Here is a 24,981-nt window from a genome sequence, read left to right as displayed (position 1 = left end):
TTCAGTAATATTTCATATTAAAATATAGGAACTTATGGGTATTAATTGTTAAAATAAGTATAAAATAATCCCTAATTTATGAAATTATATATTTTTACATATTTTGTGATTTTAATTTAAATAAGAACAATTATTACCAAATTTGTGTTAATTTCAGAATTATATGGAAGAATGGAGATGATTGGACAAAAGGAGAATATACGAAGCTAAAAAAGGAAAGTTGGAACGCTCCAACACTCAACAAAGCTCGCCAAAATCGCCTAAGCCAAAAACCACCAGTGGATCTCGCTCAAGCGAGCTCAATCTCGCCAAAGCGAGATTGCTCTAGAAGCGTTGGGCCTTTTTACATGAAATTCGCCCAAACGAGCCCATTAACGCCCAAGCGAGAAGTTACTTAAGCCTAAGCAAATTATGTTAAATAGGAGGCTTGAGGCACAACCCTAGACCTCAGTGATTGAGAGGAAAACACCATTGAGTGAATTGTAATCCAATTAGGAGAATAGAAGGTATTAGAAAATCTTAGAGGAGGTAGCCGTCAAGGAGAAATGATGGAAGTCTAGAATCTTCTCTTTTCTACCTCTCCTTGTTTGTAACAGCCAACATGTGTGACAAATTCTACCTTTTGGGATTGAGAGTAATATGTTCAAACTCTTATGTATTGAGGTGATATCTAAACATAATATTTTGTTATTGATTGATGATTGGTATTATTATTTTGTTAGTAATGCTTGTTTGCCTTGATCTCAAAATTTAGATTTGATTGGAATGATAATGCTTATAAGTTTCTGAACCAAATGATAATGCTTAACATATTTGAATGTTAGGAATATATTTGAAATGTTAATTGCTACCAACGTCTGATCTTAGTGATATAAATTATTTTTATACAAACATCAATATCAATAAAAGGATACAATATTGTCATGCTAATCAAAATACAAAAGAGTGAAAAAAATGAACCACAATCCCTATTTTTCCAATTGAAGCAACAAAGTCTTTGACTTGTTTTCTTATTAATCATGGAAATCTTAACAAACTCCAACTAACTTTATTATTCCGTTTAATATTAAGTGAATCTTTAACTTGATTATTCAACTGTTCCTTGTAGGTTCGATATCCGTCCTTAAGGACAAATTATTACTTTTGACAACACGACACTTGCTGTAAAAAGTCATCAAGTATCAATGTGGAAGAAGCTAAAACTTGAAAGGGAGATTGTTAAGAATCCAAGTGGAAGTTTGTATCCCATATTGAGTAGGAATGAAAAACATGAGCAAAAAAAACCCACAAATTTAATGTCTTTCGATGTTGGGTTAAGTATCCTATTTATAGTCTTACAATTCTTCGCTTAGCATCCATTGGGTTTTTGGGCGAGGTTATTACTTTTGTGTTAGGTATGATGATATCACTTGAGTACTTTCAAGTCGGTTAAGCAAAAATTGTCTTTCTCATGAGAATTTTCATGTTCCTTGGGCACTAGTGACCTCTTGCTTAGATATATAGGTTCTTCATGACTTGAGCGCTAGATTGACAAGTTGAGCGATAAGCTCTAGTATGTTTTATAGTTGGTCATTCACCACTCAAACTATGGTGATCACTTAAGGGACCTTATTCTTAATGAGTTGGTTGACTTTGTGTCACTTGAATTGATTTTTAGTACATCGCTTAAGCGTCCATCCATTCACTTAACTGGTAAGTTTTGATATACTTCATAATTGTTATTCATAGCTCAAGATGTGGTGGTCGTTTAAGTAACTTAATTCTTATTAAGTTGGTTGTCTTGTGTTGCTTGAGCGCAATTCTAGTGCTCAAGCAATGATTTTTGTAAAAAATAAAATTTCTTCTCTTCCTTTTCTTTCTTTTATTAATTCTCTACAAAAAAAAAATATTTAAAATAAAATAATATTCAAATAGCATATTTTTAGGTTTTTAAAGAGAAATTGATATATTAAATATAAATAAAATCTTTGATTTTGATTGTTAAATTAACACTTATAAGTTTGATCAACAGGAAATAATTTTCAAGTCTTGAGTTGAATTATATGAATGGTCTAAATCCACTGAAATTATATAAAGTAATTGAGTTGAATTGAGATTTTTTTTAATGTTTTTTTCATAATTTTGCACTAATAATTATTTCCATCAGAAAATTTATTATAACTTTCAGTATTAATTTCATTCCATTGCTATAAGTTTGATCAACACAAAATAGTCATCAAGTCTTGAGCTGAATTATATGAAGGGTCTAAATCTGTTGAAATTATATAAAGTAATTGACCTGAATTGATATTTTGTATTTTTTTTTCGTAATTCTGCACTAATAATTATTTCTATCACAAAATTTATTCCAAGTTTCATTATTAATTTGATTCCATTGCTGATTTGAATTTCGATTGTTACTTTATCATGTATAAACATGTATAATCACTACAAGAAAATCTCTAAATTAAAATTAATTTTAGAGATCACTGTTTGATTAAATTAGAAATCATTTTATAAACTAAAAAAATTATTGGTATCTAAAATAATTTCTATTATTAATAAAAAATTATAAAATAGTTTCTAGATTGGTGTCTAAAGTAATCACTAAGATTTTAGCTATTAATGTTTTAGATTCTAAACTAGTCTAGAAACTACTTTAGACACCAATCTAGAAATTATTTTATAATTTTTTATTAATAATATAAACTACTGTAAATACTAATAATTTTTTAGTTTCTAAAATAGTATTTAATTTAGTCATATAGTGATTAATTAATTTTGGTGTCCAATTTTGTTATTATTTAATGATTTTCTTGTAGTGAATAATAGTATGACAAATAAAAAAAAAAGATATATTTTTTTATCAGTAAAGAATGAATTAAATTAAAAAGGGTCACTTGAGGATGCTTCAACCTTTATAAAAAAAAATACACATATTATAATTACAAAATCAACTAATAAACCATTTGTGAATAGAAAAAAATATTCCAAAAATGATTTCAACCTTGTTACACTCCCAAATCCATTTATAACACATATTCCATATTAACAAAACTACTTCACATATGTTAAAAACAGTGACTTGCCGATTCTTACTCATCTCCAACATTACGCATAGTAAATTGTCAAGTTTTACACCTTTACCGTCTAAGTTATCTTTCATTATTACTCTACTTTTTAACAATCTTCACATGAAAATACGTGAACAATTGGGAGTACTTTACTTTATCAAAAGATTTCATAAAAATATCTCTTTCTCAGTTAAAACATGTAGAAGATTGTTACATGTTGATTTTACTGTGTAAACATACATCTCGTTGTCCTTCCTATGTCATTCACCTTCCCCATTTTTACTTAATTGTATACCTTCTAACTTTTGTAATAATCTAATAACTTGCTATGTTTCCCATTGGAACCGTCTACACCTCCAATGGATGCACCCTATCCATGTGTTATTCATCTAACTTCATATTTCGCTTACAAGATAAATCATATAGCCTAGGAAACCTATTAGCAAGTAGACTAGAAGGATTTAAAGAGGAAAAAATATTTTTTTTATAATAATGTATTGTTGTTTAAACTTTATCTTATTACCACTTAATTTAATGGATAGTAAATAAACTTTCCTGAACATGATCAATCTTTATCATAAGGAGCTGTGATTTTTGTTTGGATTTATAGAGATGGATGTATGATAGGAATTGTATGGAACAATGTTTCCAATGGGTTGGTTCCCACCATATTTCATTGTCACTCAAGAACTAAAGCACTGGGTTGGCTGTTGTCATATTAATAGTGACGGAAAAAGACGAAGCATTTCAGAACTCGACATACCACCCTTACCCTACTCTTCTTAAGAGAAATATTTGTAATATATTTTATGTTTTTCTCCTATATATACACACTACAGAAAAATCATGAAATAAAAACTAATTTTAGACACAAAAAATAATTAGTTGTTATAGTGACTAAATTAGAGACTATTTTAGATACTACAAATTCTTTTTGCTTATAAATTAGTATATATTATTGTTAAATAGTTTCTAAATTGGTATCTAATTAGCTACCAAGGTTTTAACTGTCAATTATTTAGATTCTAAATTTGGTAGTAAAAACTTTGATAGCTAATTAGATAGAATGTAGAAACCATTGAACAATAATGAAAACTAATTTAGAAACCATTTGTTTAGTTTGTAAAATGATTTCTAATTTAGTCACTATAACAACTAATTAATTTTTTGTTTTTTAAAATTAGTTTGTATTTAATAATTTTCTTGTGGTGATACTGTGTAACAGTAATTTTGTTTTTTTTCATAAGAATCACATTTATATATTATCATGCGCATTATTTATTTGTAATGTGAAACAAAATTAATATGAAATACATCTCCTAAGAGACAATTAAAATTTCCATTTACTCAATTTATCATTTTAAAATATTTTAGTTACACTATTTAAGTTTTAATATACTTTTACTCGTAAAATATGTTTAATTCTGATTTAATTAATATGTTTATTATTGTATCATCTACATTAGCATAATTAGTAATTAATGAACTTAAACATTTACAACTTAGAATTACGTGCAATTGTATTTTATGCATTATAAATGGGTTGAGGGTGGTAGAATAATTTTGGGATTAAATTTGATTAAATTAAAAGCTCAAAATTAATAAAATTAAAGAAAAAAAGTGGGAAAAAAAAATAAAATAGTACAAATCAAAATTATTTCTTCGAGAAAATGGATTAACCATTAATAATCTCATTCTCTCCCAAATCATTCTCATCTCACCAAGCGACAAAATACTAAACTCTCATCCCTTATTTGATCTCTTAGTATATGTGGATAAAAAAAATTAGAATATTTCATTCTTTTGGGAAGGTGCTCTCTTTTCTTTCTCCTTCTTAATAAATTTCATTCATGCAAGTTCTTTTTAAGTTTTGTGAAAATCTAGTGAGAGAAAAAAAAGAGTGTAAATCTCAATTAACAGGAATTGTTCTAAGGTAGGATACTGAGTTTTTTAACTAATCAATAATTTTTTTTGGGTGTGTGATTCAGAACCACCATACCATTGTATATTTAAATCCAAAAGGAACTTTTTTTAGATAAAGGAAGCTAAAATCTTACTTATATTTAAATTTCAGTTTTGAAGAGTGTTCTACTTTCAATTTGGAAAATTTCAATTTACATGTAACTTTTGAATTAGACTTTGTTCTTCAAATGAAAGTTTGAATTAAAGGAATTGAGAATTTATAGTGTCAAATTTCGATTTAAATAGTGTGATTTAATGATGTTTTAAGGTGATTGATAGTTATTTTGACATGAGTTATTATTTTGAATATTTTTTATAGCTTATATTTTCATGATGATTTGAGGAACTTGAATTTAGAATTCTCGTGTTACGAGAAGCGGTTGTATTAATTTTGTTGACAGAGTAGAAGAAGTATTCATGATTATACTGACGTAATCAATTATATACGAAGCTGTTTTAAAAAGGTGGAACTTTAATTATTTTATATATATAATTGTGTTGAAATTACTTGAGTTTTGATCTTTACTGTTATACATTCTGATTTTCTAAATTCATTTAGTGGAATAGTTTTGAAAAGATAAATCCTAGAATTTTTTTAGCAAAATTTCGTAAGTGAGAAATAAAAAAAATACTAAAATTTGCTTAATCTATTTTTGTGAAAATAGACTTAAAATTTAACCCAATCTCCTAAATTTGTTTAGAATTTGATTATATTTATTATTAATTGATGTGAAATTTTTAATATATCTCTTGTTGTTGAAGAAAACATGTTAAGTGTGAGATTAAATGAATCTTCATAACAAGTAACATAATAAACTTAATAAATCTTATTATTTCAATATATTCAACTTTAAATTTAATTCAAATCTTATAAATCGATTTGTAATATATTTTGGTCATATTAGGCATCATTTTATATCTGTGTAAAATTGATGGTTACTTGCCAAATTTTCCTTAGTGAATTTCTAAAGAGAACTTATATCTTATTATTTGCTTATATCATTTAAATGACTTTGTTATATATAGTAATCATTTACTTTAATAATTGTATGAATGTGCTTTAAATATGATGTAACTGCGTATTATATATATACATATATATATATATATATTATGGAAGCGTTACAAAAGTGATATAGTTATGATAGTGATGGATGATGTCCTTTAGGAGGGCAGATAATTTGTAATTTAAATGAGAAACTGTAATTTATTTTAAAAAAGATGTATATAATTTTTATTGTGACGTTGGTGTTCTGACTTTTAATTTGGTTTGGAGAAATGGTTAATGATTACTATCGTGGATCCTTCTTAACAGGAAAATCTTTCCATTCAAATCATACCACATTTTCGTTGTGCTATTTGTGGTCTCAATGCCATGTTAAGTCTCAACATAAGAGATTTTTGAATCTTCTTGATAGCTCACTACACATTGCAATGCCCCCCATCATCAAAACTATTTTCTATTTCAGTTACGCAATTCCCGGGGAATCTTCTGTTAACCTATTTCATTACTTTTACCACTATCTTCTATACCATTCAATCTCACAAATATTATACTATTCGGTTAGATCTTAAATCTTATTCTGTCAAATAAAAAATGGATATGAAATGCATATTTATAATGCACTAGGAAATAAGAAGTTGGAAGGAGGAGGAGACATTGCACATTTGAAGTGAGATTGAGAAGGAAATATGGAGTATCAAAAAATGTGTTTACTTAGTGTGTAACCCCTTTGATTATGAATATGAATGAACATGAAAATGAATTTGTCACTGTCCCATACATGTCTTGCTCCAATCATACTCTTCCATCTGCCCAAAGGTAATCACAAATCTTTATGGGTCACACCCACCATCCTCTCAGATTTCTCAGAGCAAAACCAAACCAAGCTGAACACACACACGCATCCTTTAATATTAAAGGCAAAAATCTCTGCCAACGACCACCCAAACCAAGATGATCAAAACAAGCAAAGACATATACACAAAATAAAACCTGTGGCCAAATAACATCATCATCATCGTCATCCTCTTCCTCCTCAATATTCCCATTTCCCCTTTCTATCTCTTTCCACCAAAACGCTCGCATATCGGATATGGCTTACAATTGAATGGATTGCGCAAACTTTACAAGAGTAAACCAGACCAGACGCAGAATAGAAACACAAATTAATGTTGTCCTCTTACTTTATTTGTTCTAGCCATTTACAATTAAAATGAGAGGAGTTAAGGAAAGACACACAGAGACAATGAAGAGTAACAGCCCCTGAAAGAAAAACCACAAGTGGCTGCTCTCACTGCCAAGACAACACACACCAACCAACCAACCAAACCATAAAAAGGGAGATGATTTTGAATATTTATACAACACGAGGTGACAGGGAAGAAGAACCTAGTAATTCCACACCAGACCCTCAAAGACAATGTCTCGTTCGGCGTCAAAATCAAAGGCTGCTGGCTGATACATCCACGTGTCCACCGAGTCCACGAAGACGAACTCCTTCTCCAACTCCACACACCCATCATCAGTGCTTTCCAGGGACGGGAGTTCAACTATCTCAGTCAAGTCTTCCGAGGCACAGGACAGGTCCATTGCCGACACCAAGGACGAGAGGGAGGACGGCTCCATGTGCGCCGCCTTCGCCGCCGCCGCCTGGACGTCGCGGGCCGCCAGGGAGGCCGGGCGTGGGAGGGAGTTCGCCAGGTGGGGGAAGTTCAGAATGGCGGCGGAGCCCTTGATGCTGAGAGCGGCCACATCGTGCGCCCTCGCCGCCATCTCCGGCGTCGGGAATGTGCCTAGCCATATCCGCGACTTCTTCCGCGGCTCGCGGATTTCCGACACCCACTTCCCCCAGTTCCGCATCCGCACGCCGCGGTACACCGGGTGCTTGCTCGAGTCACGAATGCGCTTTATCTTCTTGGTCTCTGGGCTCGCCTCGGTCTCCGACGACGTCGTCTTCTCCGCCGAAACTCTCATTCTTTATAGTCAAAGAAAACTAAAGTATCACTATGTGGTTCTTTCTACAGCGATGGTGGAGTTTAGTTGGTTATTTTTGGAGGAAGAAGAGGAGGAGAAGGCTCTTCTGATTTGGCATGCAAGTGAAATTCAATAGCTACGACTTTCTTTTCTTTTCTTTCTTTGTCACTTCTTCTCAGTGACTCACATAACACTTATAAAGGTTCATGGAGGAGAAGAGGATGGACCCACTTGAGAAAAACGCGACACTCACCCTGCAAACGCATAGTTAATACTAATACCTTCTTCACTCTCCGCTGCCACGCAACCTCCTGTTAACTTTGCTCCTTCCTTTATATATGTTGTGTTTGTATTTATTCATGCTTACCCTTTTTAACCACCCTCCTGTTTTTTTTTTTTTTCACCCTCACTGTTCATCTACCCCTTATCTTTTTGTTACAAAGTTTCACCAAAGCAATGCATATCAAGGCTCTTCTGTTGTGCTTTATTATCGTTTCCCTAAACTCCCTATCGCCAATAATTTGCTATTTTGTATTTTCCACTGTAAAAAGTACTGCTGGCTGCAACAGGTTTGGTTAGTCAAATTTAATAAGGTTGACACGAGAGGTGCCAAGGCTCCACCACCACTTGTGTACTTTTTAATTTCTCAGTCTAGTTGGGGTTTTTTCTATGATGACTATCCCTGCTCATTTTCACTCTTCTTTCGGGATGGGTTAAATTGTGTTCCTTTGTCTTTGCATGTAGACGTAGGTATCCATAACACTGGTTTTATTTATTTATTTATTATTTGAACAACTTGTTGAATGTCAGTGATACGTATTTTTATATTTTGTCACGTCTTCACTGTTTACATTTCATTTCTCTCTCCATATCATCTCTAAAGCTAAAAACAGTGGATAAATCATAAGGTGTTCCCGCCCCAGGGAGAGGTCAAAACAACATGAACGTGCTTCTCCTTTCTTGGGGTACCTCCAACTCTCAAGTAGAAGCCAATGAAATCAGTTGTTCCATTACAAGTCATTAATTCAAGCTTGGTGTTGCTGATTAACAGTGGAAGCATTAGTTGATTATTAGAATTATAAGATTTGGTTGAGAGGGAATGCTGTACTGCTACATGTAATTCGGTATCTGTATAACTCCCATGAATCATCAGCACAGATGGAGTTCCAACCATTGCATGTGAGTGCCTTTAAAACTAGAGAGTCAGGGCCAGCAATGATTTAGGTTTTTGGACCCTTCTTTCAATATTTCTTCCCATTCATTTACCATATATTTATTTGGCTCTCCTCGTAGAAGAAGAAGCAATTATTTCTTCCCTTATTATTCCTACTCCTTTTCGGTTTATTATTACCATGCGATTAGATCCCTCTTAAATTGATGGGGCCAGCCCTGTATTCCTCGGCATGTTGTCCAATTCATGGTCTGTAATTGTCTCCATCTCATCATCACTCACATTTCAGACACCAGAGACGGTAATCTTATGGTACTTTTTTCTCTCATTCATTAGAAAAAGTAGCTTTCAAAATAGTGAAAATACTAAAGAATGCTACCTACACTATGCTTTGGAAAGATAATAAGAAAAAAAACAAATTTTATTGTACTCATATTGTCCTATGGACTGTTTTGTTCCGTGTGCGTCCCAACCGAGTAACCCTTTGTGTTGGCACTGGTGGTGCGCTATAGGTGTTTCCATCTTGCCACGTGCACTTTGTCAACAGTGACTTAACTCTAATAAATGGACGAACCCCACACTTCAAAGTGACATTGCTTTGTCAAACAGGTTAAAGGCCCATTTTTTCCTATCACTCGGATTAGACACGTAACAAATCCTTACAATTTACAGCACCTTAATTCTATTATTGATTAAGTGTGATAACCCTCAAAGTCTATCTATCTATGCCCAAGACGATAGATAACTTAACTTTATAGCCTCTGCCACTGCTAGGGCCTCTCTACATTTTATGCTTTGCTAACGACGAAAATAATCCTTCCATGGTGTTATTGTTTTATACTTGCGTTTCCATATTTTCCCTAAGTATCCACTACCAGACGATCATATTGTACCTCCAAAATGAGCTGTTACCTTTTGTGGTGTACCTGTTAACTTGTTTGGACTTGGACCCATGACATGATTTTTTTTTTTATTTTGTTTGCTACATAGCTCTGGTAACGCAAGAAACTTTTTTCTTCACATATACAGGTACAAAGAAACACTCTTGGAACCGAACCGCTGCCACACATGGCTTTCTTCTCTTCTTTTCTCATCAAATAAGAAAACGATTACAGAAACTTAAATCAGACATCTGGGCCACGTTAAGGCATGGCCTAAGGTCCGACAAGGCCACCCCAGATAAGATCTTTGAGTTGGTGAATGCATTTCGCTTCTGTTCCAGGATTCCTGTGGTTTTGTTGAGAGGTGAACAGCAACAGTGAACACATAATTTTTATGTTTTTGAAACGAACAGTGGACACATTATTGTTTTGACTTTTGAATTCGCTATACCAATGTGAGTGAAACAGAGGACACATTTTATTCATAACCTCGATGCTCAATCTGTGATCTGACTACAATGTAGAAGGTTTAGGCATGCTCACCCAACTTAAATGATAGGTTCTCTACTATCACATATTTCAAGATCTCACTCTCACTCACCATCCTGATATATCGACACAAAGACCTTTAAGCAAGTATCAGCCTAATAGCACAATTAGTAAGAACCAACGCACTAAACAACGTACTAATCATCATTAATAACACTTGGACCTATATGCCTCTAACCTAATTACTCACACTAGCTACTTTAATACTATCACTTTATCACTATAAATAGTTGAATGTTAAAGATAAAAGATAATGAATCTTTTACTTTCAAAATATACTCTTAACTCAGACAAAATTTAACTGGAGTGTCGAAGTATAATTGTAGATATTACTATCGAGCCCCAAAGATCCAGAGATCGAGAATACCACACATAAGAGAATATATGGTTCAGCTGGAATATTTTGGCGTTAATCATGAGCGTAAATATGACATTACAAAAGGCACATGATAACCACTTGAAATATGATGGGCAACGAAAGACGCACGTCAGAAGCAGCCAAGAATCACCAAGACGATCCCGTGACAATGTATTCAGGGAAGGGGTGGTGGATTCTGAAGAGATTTTTAATTTATCACAATTATAGGCTTGGAGGAGGAAGATTAAATCCTTTAGTTTTGCCTACTCTGATTGTGTACTATATCCTCTAAACTGCTTATACTCCTTATGATATTTATACTAGTGTTTGATCCGGTTAGTTGTGATTGCTTATGTGTAATTAGTTTGAGAATTTGTATTGGAATGACGCTAGACAATGATTTCTGTTTATATATGCGGTATAAGAAGGGAAACAAAAAGAAATAAGCATGAAAGGGAATGTGGTAAGGATGGAGAATTGCAGGAAAACTCGGAGCTTTCAAAAGAAAATAGCAACGAGTAGAAGAGGTGCCTTAAAGGAAAAGAGGAAGGATGGAGGACATCATAGAGGAAGGAAGATTCTTAAGCTTGCTGCAAAGTTCTGTAGTTGTGCAGGAACCAAAAATGCAAGATGCTGGGGGTGGTGTAGGGTCAAGAAATATAAACCAGTGTTAGCAGGGGGAGGAAATTAAGCCTTATATGCTCAAATTTTCTTATGTTATATTGTTGTTCAGTAGTTAACACCTCAACTAAGCCTACCAACTTGGCCACTTTGTAGGAAATAAAAACCAAAATTGGTAGGGGAAGGAGAGAAAGTTGTGGCATGCAGTTTTACAGCGTGCTAAATCTGCAATAATTATGTTTTCGTGTTTCTAGGGTCTTGTGTAACTATGGCTTGTTATTGTAGCTCTAGTTAGTGGGGTTCATGTTAATAGTTAGGATTGTGCAGCTCCTGGTGTTGTTTGGGTTGTTTTGAGTTGCATTCTTGGTTTATTATTATAACTCTTATTTTTTGTATACATGTTGGGATACCTCTGAAGTATCCTTTTTTATTCATTTTATTATTTGTTGATAAAAAAAACGATATCGTGACAATGATGTTGGAATTCAGGATGGAGATAAAGACCCTTAGAGAAAGAACACAAAGGAGATGAACACCCTCAGGATGGAAAATACCCACATGACACAAAAACTCAAAACCAGTGGGACCTCCCCCCTGATGGGGGCAGCAAAGGTTTTTGCTGCACTAGTACAAAATATCAAAACCACGACCCCACATTTAAGGCATTTTTACAGTCAGACGCTGTCATTCAAAACGCAGTGGCATTTTCTAAATTAAATTCCTCTAAGAGGGCGGTTCTTTGGTATAGCCGCGTTCTTAAAACATAGTGCTTTATTTAAGAAGGCGACTATACCAAATAACCGCCCTCTTAGACTATTTTTTACTCTAACACAGAACGCACTACTTACGCTTTCATACTTCCTTTCTCAGGACTTCGTTTTCTCTTCTGCTCTTCTGCTTTGTTGCTTCCTCTCGTCTTCCTCGAGCCTGCATTATCTTCTTTGTGACATTGGTAAGTTCGTTTCGAGCTCTCTACTTCTTCTTCACCATTAGTTTGTTTCTTTTCTGCCATTGCTCGAAGGTCACCACTGTTTCATTGTCACGTTGGTGTTTGGGTTTTCATTGTACCCAATTTGGTCCGTCGTTGTCGCACCGCTTTTCACCACCACCGTTGCCTTCACACACAAGGTTAGTGGTGTTTTAAATTTTTTTAAATTTTATTAATTTGTTTATTTTTTATTTATTATAATTTTTACTTTTTTAAAATTTAAATTTATATTATTTTTGTTTTTAGGTTATAATAGAATTATTAAATTATTATATGGTAGATAGAATTATATTTTTGACTAAGATCGTCATACCAAGAACGACTAACGAAGTAACATCAATATTTTCGACCAAGGTCAAATTCACCAAAGTTAATCCTTGTCGAGAATAACAAATGAAAGAACATTAACATTCTCGACCAAGGTCGAAGTGAATCCCTGCCAAGAATGAGAAATGAAAGAATGTTAAAATTCTCAATCAAGGTCGAATTCACCCAAGTGAATCCTTGCCAAGAATAATAAACGAAAAAATGCCAATGTTATCGGTAAATGTTGAATTCACCAAAGTGAATCCCTACCTAGAACAAAAAACAAAAAAGAAATGTCAATGCTCTCAAACAAAGTTGAATTCACTTGTGAATCCCTATCAAAAGCGAGAAATGAACAAGTGTGAACATTCTCGGCCAAAGACGAATGCACCTAAGTGAATCCTTGACGAGAACAACACGAAGATGCTCTCTTTCTTAGCTAAGGTCGTCATCAACCTAACAAATCTCTACCAAGAATAAAACAATAATAAAAATAGAAAAAGTCCTTGGGATGAAACTTCTTATCCAAGGCACATGGTATCAGAAGCCTTGAACTTGCACAAGGAGATGATATGGTATGACGCGTCATTCTTAATTATATCCACATTGATCGCGAGAGATTGAAGTATGGATGTGTGTCGTATATTGAGAAGTACGCTCACAACTCATCTATCCACCCATATAGTCAGACAGTCGAACAAGATTCTCATTGGACTCCTCGACCACACATAGCAATACCTGGAGAGAGGATTCTGCCGCAAAATTTTACCTACTACACCCGACTTACGGCAATCCCGAGACAATTTACTTGTGTTCCTAGAGTCACTAGACCTAGATATACTCACAAAATATTCTGATATCCCCCTATTGATAGCACACAACTTAAGCGAAAATGTACTTCTATCAAAGGAGAAGAAGGAAGACATGGTTACCTCTAAGAAGACTATTCGACTTGTACATTCTCGGGATCTTGGACAAATGAGAAGCAAATAGAGTGAAATGTGGAATCCACAATCCACACTATTTATAGGTGTAGAAAATGGACAAAGATGAACTATCATAATCACCTCAACCATTAGATGACTTCATGATCAATGACCTAGATCGTGCGACTCTTCACATCCATTGATATGTGACACATATGATGGTTTCAATGTTCTAGACCCTTCGCAGTCATCAATTACTCAAGTCTAGAGGGTTAATATACCTAAGAGGACCAAAAACATGTTGACATGATAAAGAAATGACTGTTTTTAAGATTTTCCATCTTTGCTTGAGCCTAGGAGGCCAACACTACAAAAAAATTATTAAATAGAAACTAATTTTTTAGACTAGAATAGTTAGTTACTATTTGACTAAATTAAAAAATTTATTGGTATCTAAAGTAGTTGGCTATTATTTATAAAATTTATAAAATAGTTTCCAATATCTAACCATTAGCTAGTTTTAACTACTTATTACTTTATATTTTAAATTGGTCTTTATTAGTCTTTTAGAGACTAATTGAGAATCTAAAACATTAGCAGTTAAAACTTTGGTAGTTAATTTAGATACCAATATAAAAACCATTTTATAATTTTTTATTAATAATAGAAATCACTTTAGATTACCAATAACTTTTTAGTCTCTAAAATAATATCTAATTTAGTTAATATAGTGACTAATTATTTTTATCTCTATATTTAATTGTTATTTAATGATTTTCTTATAGTATAATGTACTATCAAGATTATTAAAAGGCTAAGATTACCAACCTAAGAGAGTAAACAAGAATCACAAGGTAAACAACATGATTATTAACAACACTAGGACTTAACTTAATTACTTAAACAAAATATATATGAATTCATTATCAACATTATAAATATTATAAATAGGTGAACATTAATCATAAAAAATAAAAAATATGTGACTTTCAAAATATATTCTTAACTCGGCCAAAATTGACTTAAATGTGAGTTTAATTGCAATCATCTTACCCAAAATTTGAATACCCCAAAATCCAAATATCAGAAAATTGATAATGTCCCTCGTAAAGGAAATATTTGGTGCTCCTGGAACACGTTCTCCCAACGTGAGTGTCGTGGGAACATTTGCTAATGAATAAAAATGTGGAAGACATGTTTTTTATTTTCTGAATGCAAATTAGTACACATTGTTTTTAATTCCTCATATTCCAGTTTAACTTATATTCAGTCCATCACTGTTTGTAAGAATCCAAATTATGATATTTGTTCCATAAATTAAATTCAAGTTAAATTTGTGTATAGAGAATGAAGTCACTAAACGCCAAAAAATGTTGTTTATTGATGTTTAATTAAAGTTATAAACCCTAAATCCTAACCTAACAACTTGGATTAGATTAGATATAGTTAAATAAGTACCGTGATTTAACTTCTACTTAACTTTTTGATAAAATCATGAGATCTCCATCTTTATGATGAGGCAAGGTTAGGGGAAAATGCCTAATTTTTGTCTGTGAATTTTAAGCATCTGTTGTAAAGTACGAGAGAATAATTAAGGATATATTTCCACAAGTTTTTTTAACTAGAAAAAAAATATCAAAATTAATTTATCTACGAGTTAAAATTAATTTATATATAATTTAATATGTAAATTCTTTTATACAATTTCTCTAATTTTTTTTTAAAATTTATATAAAGGTTAATTTTAGCAGGTTAAAAAGTCAATTTTCAATTTTATTTTTATTTTTATCCTTTTATAAGAATTTATAGCGAAGTTCCTCAAAACATATGAATTCTTTAAATTTTTAAAAATATTATAAATTATTAAAAACATACTAACTAGCAATTCTATAAAATAGGTATTTCAAAATATTAATATATATATATATATATATATTGTTTGGCTATAATATTTTATTTTCATTTTATTTGACGATTTAAAAGGTAATTTATATATAAGTATGAAATGAAAAGAGAATAAATTGTTAAGATATAAAAAAAACTCTGTTCAAGTTATTCTTATAATAATTTGATTCCTTCTCAAATTTATAAATAAATGTACATATATTATTGAAAAAAATAATTCAGATTCACTTCTTTTTTAAATTTGAATCTTTGTCTGGAAAGAAATTATTTTTAAATAAGAACAATATCACGATTTATTCTAAAATAAAAGCGTTTTTAAGCTTGATTTCCACTCGCATTAAACCATATCTCTTGTCTGCATCCTTTATATTATTTAGTTATTTTTTAAAATTTTGTATTTATTTTAAATATCTTGATTTTTAAGTTATATTCTCCCTAAACTTAAGTTAGTGGGAAAGAATCTGTGAAGCGTCTTCAACCTCTGGATATTTTCGGTTGCACGTGGAAACCAATGAGTTTGATTTGCGTACTCAAAACTAAAGCTATCTATACTTATATATAAATTTTTTTTTATTTTATTTTTATATTAGTTTTTAATTATATATAAATTTTGTTCTTATTCTATTCTTATATCAATATTTATTTTATTGTTTTATTTTGGTTATTTTATTATTTTATAATTACTTAAATTTGAAAGAAATTCTTCAAGAGACGTATACTATATTTATTTGAAAAGAATAAATTAAATAAAACTTTGAATTGAAACTTGATTTGATGGTTAGTTACTTTAATTCCTTCTAGCAAAAAGGTATAGTAGTACAAAAGAAAATGAAATTCTTAGTAGAGGTCTCTCTAAGCTTGTGAATGATAAGAAGATTTTAAATATGGTCAGTTAGCAAGGTTATCTCACTCCCTCTCATATTTTGTATGTAGATGACATATTTATTTTTTGTAGGGGATATTAAGTCTCTTAGAAATTTGAATTCTTTTCTTAAAACATATGGTGATTTTTCTGGCCAATATATTAATAACTCTAAAAGTAGTTTCTTCACCATGGATAATTCTCCAAGATTTGTCACCAAAATTCAAAATATTCTTTCCTGTAGTCATGGTTGTTTGCCTTTCAATTATTTAGGAGTGCCTATCTTTGTTGGTGCTCCAAAGTGTCGGTTTCTTCAACCTTTGGCTGATAAAGTTAAATTGAAGCTAGCATCTTGGAAAGGTAAATCTCTTAGCATGATAGGTCAAATTCAGCTGGTCAATACAGTGATTACTGGATCTCTAGCTTATAGTTTTAATATGTATAAGTGGCATGTTTCACTTATTAAGTAAGTTGAGCAGTGGTGTCGGAATTTTATTTGGACAGGTGATATTCTGAAAAAAGGTATTGCTACCGTTAATTGGGGGAAAATTTGTTCACCTCTTGAGGATGGAGGCTTGAATATTATTAATCTTCATCATGAAAATAATGCATATCTTCTTAAGCTTGCTTGGAACTTTGCTTATAGCGACAAACCTTGGTCTTTACTCTTGAAAGTCAGGGTTATTAAATCAAAATATGAATTTAGAACGATTTATAGATCTTCCTCTCTCTGGCCTGGAATTAAGCAATTTTATTCTACCATACTTGACTATACTTCTTGGACTGTTGGTACAGGTTCTTTTATTAATTTCTGGAATGATAAATGGTGCTCTACTACTTCTTTAGCAAATATTGTAGGGTTATCTGATGGTGTTAGCATTTCGGATACAGTCTCTCAATTTTGGACAGGTTGTGATTGGAATATTCCCTTCTCTTTACAGTAGATGCCTCATTTTTTTAATCATATCATGATTAGAGAGGAACATGATATTCCTAATTGGATTCTAAATGAGTCTGGTCGTTTCACTCTTAAATCGGCTAGGACTTTTTTCTTGGAACCATGAGTTCCAGGTGGTTGGGGTAAATTCATTGGTCTTCATCTATTCCGCCTTCCAAAACTCTAGTACTCTGGAAAAATTTTCATGGGCGACTTCCTACAGATCAACATATTCAGAATAAGGGTTTGCATATATGTTCTATGTGTTCGCTTTGTGAAAAGCAAGAGGAATCTATTCAACATCTATTTTTTGAATGTTCTAACGCATTGCATATTTGGAGTTGGGTACGACAAATTTTTCTTACTTCTCATTTCTCTAATAAGGATGATCTACTTTCTTTTATTAAGAGTGATGGTAGTCCTTTGGTTAAATTGATTAAGCTTGCGGTGATAACCTTTTCTATATGGATGATATGGCGTATGAGGAATTATGCTAGATTTCAGGATAAGATTGGGGTTTCTAAGGCTATTTTGATAATTAAAGATTTAATTTGTCTAGTGGGAAATTCGTCTAAAGCTTCAATGAAGAATGATATGTTGGACTTCAACATGATTAAGTTTTTCGGTATTAAGACTCGTAGTGGTAAAGTTCTTCGTCCTCTTCCTATTAGATGGGAATTTCCTTCACCAGGCTGGGTCAAAATTAATACTGATGGGGCTGCTAGGGGGTATCCTGGTCTTGCTACTTGTGGAGGTATTTTTCGTGGGAGTATGGGAGAATTTATTGGTGCTTTTTCAGCGTTTCTTGAAGTTCAAACTGCTTTTGTTGCTGAGTTTTATGGAGTTATACATGCTATGGAGGAAGCTCAAAAAATGGGACTTGCTAATGTCTGGCTTGAATGTGATTCTGCCTTGGTTTGTGTTGCGTTTACTGCTAGGACTAATGTTCCGTGGATGCTTCAGAATCGATGGAATACTTGTCTTAATTTTTGTGGGACAATCAGGTTTAGGGTAACTCATATTTTTCGTGAAGGGAATGCGTGTGCTGATAAGTTGGCTAATTTAGGATTTATTCATAGAGAATCATTTCATTGGTATAATAGACTCCCAGCTAGTCTGTTCTTAGAATTCTTTATGAATAGGTATAATCTACCTATGTATCGTTTGTGTTAACATATGAGTTTTGGTCTAGTCCCCCCCATATTTTTGTATTTTCTTTCTTTTTTCTTTTTTTAATAATATTTTTTTTCATGTGATGGCAAATGATTGTTGTTACTTGAGGTGTCAGCTTAGCTGAGATGTCAAGTTGCATAGTGATACCTAACACGAAAACTTTATAAAAAAAAAAAGAACAATAAAAAAAAATAATTAAAAAATGAATGTAAACTTCAAAAGCTTAGTTTGTTTTTCCATTCTCGGAAAGATATTTCTTATTGAACTAATGTCATGTCATTATTATTTATTTTGTTATGACCAATCAATTTAGGTGGTATAAATTCTGATTGTTTAATTGTTAATGCACCTCATTTTTTTTATTCTGCTTTTCATTTTTGTAAAGCAAATGAAGGCGAAAAAGGAAGAAGATAGAGAAACAAAACATCTTAAACCGTTACTTGAATATAGAGCATTCAGAATTTTGCACATGTGCAAAATTATCTTGATGTCATTATTGATGTGTGCCGGGAGGATAAATGTGTTTCGAATACAACATTGTTGTAGAGACGAGATTAGAAAAAAAAATATATTTTCTTAAAATTTATTATAGAACTTCTCATCTTATTCTTATTTTTTGTTCTTTTTATTATTATATTCTTCTTTATAACTTTAAGAATGATATTATAGTTTTGTTTTAAAAAATGTTTCATTAAGCAATATTTTTTTTCCTGTTTTTTCTTCTTCTCCCACCCACATTATGCCTTTTTATTACTTTTTTTATTTATTTCATGGTTGCAATTCGATTTTTATTTTTCTTATAAAAATCAAATAAATCATAATACTTAGCAAACTATTTATTTTAATCTCGATAAGAATACACAAATGTTAAAAAAAATGAATGATATATTTTATACAATTTGATTATTTTTATAATTTAAATAATGAAGATATTTGTTAACAACTTTATTTATTTTGAATAATACGCAGAAAGACATTCTGAATATCATCTTTATTTTTATTTGATCATTTCTTTAAAGAAAAATTTAATGTTTATATATATATAATATACATTTATATTTATTTAAATAGATATATGTGTATTCGTATATTTTAAATATCAAATTATCTATATGTATAATAAAAAAAAAAGTAAATACACATGTACAAAAGCGGCATTGTTTCTGTTAGTGAAAATAATGAGGTTTATAAATGGTAATTTTTTCATTAAAATATTGTGATGAAGAGTAGCTTATGCATGGCAAAAATAAATAAGTTTGTTTGTAAATACTTAGTATCTATTCAAGAAGAATTACATTAGTTAAATTTGAGGTATTTTATGAAAAGTTATAACATTGCACTTGTTTCCTGACAATGAAAAGATATTTTTTTTTCTAATTATGTTTATGAATAATGATGTTTATTTATGTAAACGGATGTTCTTTGGTTAAGATGTTTGTTACTAATTGGTTTGAAGAATTATTATATCGATTGGATTAAACCAAAACGTTTTAGGTATGTGAGAAGAAAGAATAGGTAGTCAAATTGGGAAATAGAATAAAATATGTTGGTGAATCCCAAGGCACTGTAAATTGCATAAGTTAAAAACATGGAGAATGTTTTTATCCAAGAACTTTTAGATTGTCTTACAAGGTACAGTAGTTCTTCCTTTATTTTTATTTTTATTTTTTTTGAATAAACATTATGAGTGTTTCCTTCCTCTTACCATTTTCTTCTTTTATGACTTAAAATGAAATCATCATCATCATCACTCTCATTCACAATCCTTTTCTTGGCTTTTATGTCGCCATTCTTTGATATCGGTTGTTGTTGTTGTTTCTGTGAAGTTGCAGTTTTAGGTGGCGGTTTTGATATCTTCACAGGAGTTCCTGTTCGAAGCTCCTTTTGCTTCCTCTGTTTTTTCTCAAATGCTTTCTTAGCTTTTTCAGGAGATAGCAACCCATGTTCCATTAACCTGCAAATTTACCTTAAGATTTGTAACTTCTGAGCAACACTTAATCCACAAGAAATTAAGAAAATGAAACTACAAGACTCCTAATACAATACAATACAATACAAAGCACCATAGTTCAAGAGTCGTATATTGCTTAAACAAATTCTCTGTTATGAAAGAAGCATTGAATTTATGAGGTCATAATTTCAATCAAAATTCTGCTTTCAGAAGAATGAATATATTAGCAAATTATAAATTTGGTTTTTGTTAAAATATTCTTAACGATATTCCTTGCTAAAACAATGTTTCTCCTAGTAGGATACCTTATTAACAAAAGTTGCCCCCAGTAACTTTAAGGATCTTTCATGCTCCTAGTAATTTGTATTTATAATTTGTTCTGTATGCTGATAACCTTTCTAGTCACCACTTACCATTAGAGAGTCAAGTTGCTAGTTCATTTAAAGTTAACATAAAAATTTGGTTCAAGAAAGCATAGGGAGGTGTCATAATGAAATTGTGCAAGCAGTATTTTTCTTGGAATACATACTGTTCTGTGATAACAAAGAGGTTTTCTACCTTACAGAATGTATTATGACATAAACAGAATGATGATGAACTAGTCTGTAGATTTTACAGAGATGGCATAAATACACAAAAACTCGTAAGATAAGGTCAAACAAACCAAATGAAGTAATTTTTCCCAAAAAAGGAATAAACAAAATATATAATCTTGTAATTTTCTCAGGAAAAAAAATGTAACTTTTTGGTTCTTCTGGGAGAGGCAGATAATCTATAACGAATTCAAGTATATGGGCAAGTAACACTCCAAGATCTCAGGGGTATGTCGCTGCCAATTGGTCATGGCACAATGGAATCGGCCAACAAAGAATTTTACAGTCGTCATGAACCATCGATCCTAAAAGCTTAAGTTATCAGGTAAAGATTTATGAATAATTCTATGATACATCTCAAACAAATCCCATTATGCAAGAGTCTTACATGCTTGAGGGGTGGACACTGGATAATGTACAAGTTACTTGTGCCAACATTTTACATTTTGTTTATCAAACTCTACATCACTTAGTCATAAAAGCTATAATATTCTATCATGAACTGATAAGCCCAGAAGCTTAAAGCTATTATTAAGAATTTGAAAGATCTTGTTCTAACTTAAATAAGGAAGTAAGGATCTTTTATAGCTCTTTCTAGTTTATTTCAGCATTTAAACTTATGAATAAGCTATTCTCTTAAAAAAGCTCATCGAATAAGTATCTAACTAAGTTGTATACCTATCAAGATACATGTCTGAGGAAACAAGTTCGTCAGGTGAACAGATAGTTCTAGTTGTTTTTCTACAACAAATTTCACTCTTTATGAAATGAAGAGAAGCAAAGTAGAGGAAAATGGCCTAGCATACTTTATCATGGTGTTGTTGGGAAAACAATTAAAATTTTCAATTCCAAATCTTTCGAATGTTTTTTAGAAAAAGATAAAGACTTCTTACTCACACTTGTTGATGATGTTAGTGATACAAATGGAGACCGTAGCATGTTGTTAACCAAAGTCACTTATCAGTAGACAGTACAGGATTTTTACAAACAATTAAGGCAACTTGATGCAATGGATGACAAAAAAAACACACATCTAAGAACACGAGTGAAAATGGGTGCTTAATAATAGCTTGATTGATAGAAAACTCACCAAAATTCCGCCATTTCACTTGTTGGTATCTGTTTTGACAATGATTCATAAAAGATCCTCAGGGGTTCTTTCTGTTAACAAAAATCATAAAAAAAAACACAAGGATGTGTGTAAGCCGATTCCATATGTAGACTTTGGTCTGTGAATTCGATGACCCAACTAAGGTAGATTCAATACCTGTTCTGGAGGATCATGTTTCTGGCCAGGCAGACTGTAGACTTTCTTTTCTCTCACTTTGGAAGTTGTTTTCTTTATTATTGTTTTCGAGGATGCCGATGATGTTGTGGTCGGTTTTGATTTAACCTTCAAGTTTATGCAGCAGAAAAGATACGTTACAATAAAACCCTTTCCAATTGAAATTAACTGGTTATATTTGAACAATAAATGCTTTATGGTACCATGTTTTTTAAGGAAAAAAAAAGAGTAAATTCATATATAACACAAATCAAATGCAAGTTCTCCTAGATCATATGTATTTATTGGAACATCATGGAATCCTGAACCCTAAACAGTAAGCACAGAAACATCTAAAACTAACAGTCAATGCAATTTCCAACAGTCAACGAAGATCAGCTGCTGAATTCAGAACCCATAAATTCAAAATCCTAACTTCAAACCACCCATATTCAATTCAATAATTAAAAAGAATTGGGGTGTTCTTATTTTTAACTTTTGTTGAGAATGATGATACCTCAGATTTTGTGACGGTGGTGGTGACAGACTTCATCTTAGAAACAGGTGTGTGTTTGCTTGAGCTGATGACCTTCTTCTTGAGAGCTAAAGAATCAATCTTTGGCTTGGAAGAAACATCTTGGCCACTTGATTTGGCCCTCATCATAGTGCTTTTGATCTCTGTAGCCATAACACGCCTTTGCCAATTACCTACAATAGTCTATAGATTAGATCCAATTCACACAATTCAAAGCCTGTTCATCTCAGATTTGTTCTTATTCATTCCATCGCCACCTTTGGATTTGGCTTTCTCAGTGAATTTATTAACTTTGCTTTGTGAAGATACAGAACACAGAGAGAAAAAAGAGGGTTACCTTGAAAAGTAAAAACAAGAACATAAGAGTGCGAAAGGGATTTGATTGGAAGTAGCAAAAGAGTAAACACAGGTGGATTCAAAACGGGGTTGGATCTTGGAAGACCATGAAGAACAGAAAGATCTTTAAGGTGGGGACCACTCTTTATTTGCATTTTCAAACATTGTTTTTTTCACTGATTTTTACATATGGTGGACAGAACACGTGTAACACCTTAAGTACACATACGCCTTCATGTCTCTTTCTTTCATAAAAAAAACATTATTTGTATTTTAATCTTCAAATTTAAGGTAATTTTGATTTTCATCTTTACATTTTGGGTAAATATTAAATTTGAGAGATTAGTATAATTTTTAAGATTTATAATTATGGGTTGAATTTAAAATCATTTTTAATATTTTAAATTTAGCTTTCGGAGACTAAAATATTATTTCATTAATTTTGATAAATTAAAAAAACTACTATAAATTTTGAAGATCAAAATTAAAATTATCTAAAATTTCATACACCCAAAAATATAATTAAAAAAGTATTAAGGTAATTGTGCAAATTTATCGATTTATTGTATTTACTTATATTAGCGGAAATACAAGTGCTATTGCGTCAGTGTATCCGTATTTTTCTCTTTTATTCAACTTTTATAATGATAAAAATTTAACACACCTACAAAAATAATTTTGAAATAACATGTAAAAGAAAAATCATGAATTGATTAAACAATATTTTTCTTCTTCTTCAATTTTTTTCTCTTCTTTCATTGGTAGTTTTGAGATCGAGAGTGTGATGATGTTCACGTTAAGGTTGGGAATGACTTGATGATAGTACAAAAAATATAATGATTTTACAAAAGAATATAGTTGTTTGAAATGGAGTGAAGGGAGTGATCGAAAATAAATGTTATTTTATTTGATTTGTGAGATTTGATGTGAAACGTGTCAAAGTATGTTCTTTCTTTCTTCATATTTTGTCTTAAAATAAGGAATTAAAGGAAAAGTGGGTGAATGAATATAAAAACTGTTTATTAATATTAATTTAAAAAATTAATAAATGATTTTATATTTTAAGTAATTTATATGAAATTATAAAATACTCCATTATATTAATAAAATGAAATATATTAAATAAGGGTTTAGAATCAGAAAAAAAATGTGTAGACCAAAAAGCGGTTATAATGGAGAATCCCCTTTATATATAGGTATATATTAGTAAAAATAGTAAGTGACCGTCATTTTTTATAATAATAAAAATATAATATATTTTAAAAACATATTATGATAATATTAAAATGAAAAAGTATTACCAAATTTATATTAAATCCATATAAATATCTATTATTCATTTGTGGATACTTTTTTTATAGGTAGTAAAATCAATAAAGTTAATTATGTTTATAAAGATAAAAATAGTAAAAAAAGTTATATAAAATAATTACAAACATAACAAATAAAATGGTAAAATAAACATGAACACACTGCACAAATAATTATAATTATAAAGACAATCTTTCTTAATGTTATATATAATAAATCTAATTATTTATGATTGAAAACATATTCTAAGATTTTTTTGTATGTGAAGAAAATGTATGGGTGATTCCGCATAAGTTATAAACATTTTGTATATTGAATACTT

At 31.2% G+C, this 24,981-nt stretch overlaps 2 protein-coding genes across 2 annotated transcripts; both read right to left on the bottom strand.

Moving 5' to 3' along the window:
- Positions 1–7,174: 7,174 nt before the first annotated feature.
- On the bottom strand, positions 7,175–8,280 carry LOC137820845 (dehydration-responsive element-binding protein 3). The gene has a single exon (XM_068625127.2). It carries the CDS (start codon positions 7,990–7,992, stop codon positions 7,408–7,410), a length of 585 nt encoding a protein of 194 aa, XP_068481228.1. The 5' UTR covers positions 7,993–8,280; the 3' UTR covers positions 7,175–7,407.
- An 11,933-nt stretch (positions 8,281–20,213) lies between these two features.
- On the bottom strand, positions 20,214–23,539 carry LOC137821659 (uncharacterized). Its single transcript, XM_068626359.2, has 5 exons — positions 23,350–23,539; positions 22,995–23,185; positions 22,481–22,606; positions 22,304–22,374; positions 20,214–20,623 (listed from the first exon to the last, which is right to left on the bottom strand). Exons 1-5 carry the CDS (start codon positions 23,501–23,503, stop codon positions 20,371–20,373), a joined length of 795 nt encoding a protein of 264 aa, XP_068482460.1. The 5' UTR covers positions 23,504–23,539; the 3' UTR covers positions 20,214–20,370.
- Positions 23,540–24,981: the final 1,442 nt, after the last annotated feature.

Source organism: Phaseolus vulgaris, chromosome 9 (assembly GCF_051622355.1).
Source record: "Phaseolus vulgaris cultivar YP4 chromosome 9, ASM5162235v1, whole genome shotgun sequence".
Taxonomy (NCBI): domain Eukaryota; kingdom Viridiplantae; phylum Streptophyta; class Magnoliopsida; order Fabales; family Fabaceae; genus Phaseolus; species Phaseolus vulgaris.
The sequence above is the reverse complement of the archived record's forward strand: the minus strand, read 5'-3'. Positions and strand labels throughout refer to the sequence as shown.